General features: G+C 37.2%; 1 protein-coding gene across 2 annotated transcripts; it reads right to left on the reverse strand.

Moving 5' to 3' along the window:
- Positions 1 to 4,277, reverse strand: LOC128885556 (GATA zinc finger domain-containing protein 14-like). Of its 2 annotated transcripts, XM_054139654.1 has the most exons (4): positions 3,783 to 4,277; positions 3,101 to 3,133; positions 460 to 2,407; positions 2 to 370 (listed from the first exon to the last, which is right to left on the reverse strand). In XM_054139654.1, exons 1-4 carry the CDS (start codon positions 3,834 to 3,836, stop codon positions 366 to 368), a joined length of 2,040 nt encoding a protein of 679 aa, XP_053995629.1. In that variant the 5' UTR covers positions 3,837 to 4,277; the 3' UTR covers positions 2 to 365. The 2 variants fall into 2 exon arrangements, with proteins under 2 accessions (XP_053995628.1, XP_053995629.1); XM_054139653.1 differs by having other exon boundaries at positions 1 to 2,407.
- Between the last annotated feature and the right edge of the window lie 276 nt (positions 4,278 to 4,553).

Below are 4,553 nucleotides of genomic sequence, written 5' to 3' on the forward strand. Positions count from 1 at the left end.
CGTCAGACCCGCTCGAACATGACGTTCCCGTGATTTACGCATATATTATTGAATTAGACAAAGTTCCTATTTACTGATTTTTATTAGTACACCAAGTAACAGTTATTTGCATTTACAGTTACTTATGTATACACTTTTCCTTGATTTAAACAAAGTCTGTACCAATTCTTGGCATTCCTCGTTGTGTGTTCTTTAATTAAAGTTATAATGCCGAATACTGGTACAGCTTGTTTTTACATTTAAAATCGTTTTATCGAATTATTCTTGTAACAATTTTAACTCTTAATTTGTTGTTCAGTTCCATCATAGATGTAACGTTTATAACTTGCGTTCACCTCCTGTCGTCGTTTTCCAGTGTTTTAGCCTCAACCTAGAAATGGTTAAAGTTTCATTTAGTATGCCGTACGTTTACTTTTGTACCATTAATTGTAGTTTTATTTAAGATTATATTGTAATTACCGAATAATGAGCTGCCAATGTTTGCTAAACCTTTGCCTATGGTGCTGGCGGCATTACCAGCGTCATGTACCCCATTTGATATCGCATGCCCGAAATTTCCTGCAGCATTACCTATGCCTTTACCGATATCATTGACAACGTTGTCGCCGATGCTAATTGCGTTATCCAGAGCACCTCCAACGCCGTTTATAATATTGTCTATCATGTGACGGTTGTTATCTGATGCATCATTAGTAAGAGTAGCGGCGTCATGTCTGACATCATCAGCTATCTGCTTTGCTTGATTCACTAACGATTTCTGGTTAGATGGATCGAATACGTCGCTCGCGGCTTTTTTAGCGTCTTGCAAAGCTTGCTGACCTCTTTGTTTCAAGCCGTTTGCTATGTCGTGGACTATGTTGCCGGTAACATTCGCAACGTTGGAAGTGTTATTCCTCAACAAATCTACCGTAGTGCCTGATTGATTGGCTGCAATCTTCCTGAGACCATCGAACATATCCCTTGTGTTGTTGTAAGCTGCTTGAGTTCTGTTGGCAAAATCGTTTACTCCTCCTAGCGTGAGGTTCCTCATACCATCGACGATCTGGCGGGCATCTTTAGCGACATTGCTTAACGTATTATTGATTCTGCTTCCCACGTTGTCCAAAATGTTCAAAATATTATCGATGATATTGTCTACTCGTTGTTCGATGGCGTTCTTGACATCGTTACCTACGCTGTTGAGTTTCTTGATACGGTCCACAAACGATTCCAACGATGCTTTCGTTGCGTTCCTGATGGCGTTCAATATTTGAGAAGCGTTACTCCGGGCATTCTGTACTCGACGTTCGATTTCCTGTGTGACGTTATGGAAGACAGCGTTGCTATTGTTCCTAAGGTCGTCCATTTGGTGTCTCACATTGTTCAAGACATGCTCCGTTGCGTTTGTAATGTTTCCTAATATATTTCCAACCGTGTGACTTATTCCACTCGTTGCATTGGACACTCGGTGGTTGACGTTTTGGAATTGGTGGCGTATGGCCGCGTTGGTGTTGTTCAAAGCAAGAGTAACATTGTTGGCGATCTGCGACAAACGATTCAGCCCGTTTTCTGTAGCATTGTTAAAGTTGTTTCCAAGTTGGTTCCTGATCTCGCGAGCTACCTGGCCAATATTGTCCAGCGTAGAGTTTACACCTTGCGACACACCTTTTGAGATATTGAGAGCGTCATTTTCGAATCCTTCGATGCCTTGGTTCACGTCCTTTGAGACATCATCGAAAACTTTCTGGGAATTGCTGCTGGCATTTTTCAACGCATCCAGCGTATGATTTAAAGCAGTTGCGGCATCCTTGTTCAGATTGTGTCCCATATTCGTGGCATTCTTCAAAGCATTTCTCAATCTGTTCGTTACGTTCTTGGCTATCTGCAGGAAGCGTTCTTCGGCTTCGTTTCTTGCTTGAGAAATTGCTTTTCCTAATCTTGCACTCTGGTTCCTCCATGCTTCACCAAGACTATCCTCGAGTTGGTTCAATCGGTTGGTCACGTTCTTGCGGACCTCGGAGGACACGTTCCTAAGCGACGAGACATTTGCTTTCAAATCGTCAATGACGTTCTGTGCCTGCTTTCTAGCATTGTTCAATCTGCCTGCCACGGCGTTGCTCACGTTCCTGAAGATCGCGTCGGTGTTGTTACCAGCTTCCTGAAGAGCGTGTCCCAATACATTAGTCGCGTTAGCGAGAAAATCGCCAGCGTTGCCTCGAAGTTTCTGGGCACTTTCCAGACCGTCGTGCAAGATCGTCGAAGATTCATTCATGATGTTTGACAACCTATTTTCCACCATATGCTGGGCAGAGTCTACTAAACCCTGCATACCCTTCATAACGTTGGAAACATCCTTGGTGGCATCGCCGATGTCGAAGCTGCCGTTATTTGAAGCTGAAAATCCAGGACCCGAAATGCTCCCGGACAGCTAACAGAGTTGATAATTAGTTTATATTTGTGATTGTAGAGTAGTTGAAGATCATTTTCCCTCGTGTTTGATGTTAACGAGTAGAAAAGACGAATACTCAGGAATGTGTGTTTTGATTCGGATTTCTTCGCAACTTATATATCTGCTTGGAACATTACGTGTAACAACTGTGTCAATAAAGTTCTTTGCGGTAGCGATGAAATAAATGTTAAATAACGTGAACCGGTGAAATCAGTAAGTTGAATCCGTAAGGACATCGTATAATAATCTATTTGCTACGTTAATTCGGTGGAACAGTTGTTTAGATAAATTGGTATCCGGTCAAGGGTAAACATAATTTTCTTTTGTGATTTGAATTGTAATTTATGTGGAATAAATAATGGATGAAAAGTCGTTCGTATTTTATACGTTGTTTGACATTTTTATTTAGATAATAATTTTGTTTGTTTGTATCTGTTTTAACTCTTTGTCCTTCAAGCGGACCAGCGAATCGAGACTTTTATGCGAGTTGATTTGTTGCAAGAGGAAATACGCAGAAGTCACGAAGATCAATGTTTTGTTTTAAATGGAACTACTATCTTCATTTAATTGCGAATAAAATTTTATACTTCTTGTCACTCAATTGTTTGTACCATTATTAAATATTTCAGAATTAATTTCGTGTACGTGTAAGAATTTAAAGTTTGTACTTACTTGAATTGGTCCATTGTCAGCTACTGGTAAAGCCTGTATTGAATAAATGCATTAAAACCAATATTTTAAAAAATCTATTTGAGAGCATAAGATTTCTATGTATTATGTAATAGCCTTGTTTTTTAAACTTTTAAATTATCTTGTGGTTTCCCGGTATTTTCACTCAAATGAATTTCATTAGCGCCTCTATCGGGAGAACGCCCAAGTTTGTCCTCGTATAGTTACTTTTACCAGCCTAGTCTATACGTTACCATAATGTCGGTAATCTGTCAATCGGTAACTTAGCAGTAAAAACAGGAACTATTCGAGGACAAACTCGAGCATGTTTCCGCTAGATGGCGATACAAATTCCCTCGGAAAATTTGAATATCTTTTTTTAAATTAAAGTTCATTAGAAGCATTTGTAGATACTATCAAGTAGTTTAAGAGTCTTTTTCGTATAATGTAGTACAATTAATCAATTTATTTTTCACAAGCGACCTATCCCGGCTTCGCTTGTGAGCAGTTTTTAATTTTCTACTGGAAGTTTTTTTTCTAATACAGTTCTTATAGACGACATTAGTCATTTTTTCTCTTAATAAAGAAAAATTGAAACATTAAGTAAAATATATTTTTACGAAAAAGGATAATAAATATCATTAAAATTTTGTATTAAGTATTGAATAATGAAAGTTGAACATACCAAAACAGTAGTAGCACCAAGGATGGCGATAATTTGGAAGTACTTGAAGATCATTTTCGCTCGTGTTTGATGTTAACGAGTGGAAAAGACGAATACTCAGGAGTGTGTGCTTTGATTCGGATTTCTTCGCAACTTATATATCTGCTTGGAACATTACGTGTAACAGCTGTGTCAATAAAACGCGAATTTGTTACATTATAGGGAGGAGTATCAAAAGCGATCAAATAGCGTTCATGAAATAATATTTGCTCATTATTGCAGTCCACAGATTATTCAACCTGTTATCTAATTCAAATAACTCATTAATATTTTCGCTTGGAAAATAACCAACGTAAACGCTACATAGTAATAAATGATAATACATCGTAAAAGGTGTATCTAATCACGTAAAATCCACATCAGATTTTTAAATCCCAGTAGTGTGTAAAATGATAGTTTCAACTCTTAAAAATAATATTGAAGGTCTCATTTTAACAACAGTTAAGAAAATTATATAAAAATTATCCTGATATTAGTTTGTAACGTATTAGACATTTCAAATTTTAATAATCGTAACTTCTTTATAGAAAAATTTTATAACTATATTAGGGAAGAAAGGATAAGTAAAATGTAATAAAATGTAATAACACGTAACCCAATTAAATTTTAAATTAAATATCTTTATTTGTGAGAAACTGTAATAAATAAATAAATAAAACATTCTGGGGGATTTTAAATAAAATTTAGGAGTTTTTTAATTTGCGTCAGGGGTAATCGTTCTGTCCTGGTTGG

The sequence above is a fragment of the Hylaeus anthracinus genome, unplaced genomic scaffold (assembly GCF_026225885.1).
Source record: "Hylaeus anthracinus isolate JK02 unplaced genomic scaffold, UHH_iyHylAnth1.0_haploid 11981, whole genome shotgun sequence".
Lineage (NCBI taxonomy): Eukaryota > Metazoa > Arthropoda > Insecta > Hymenoptera > Colletidae > Hylaeus > Hylaeus anthracinus.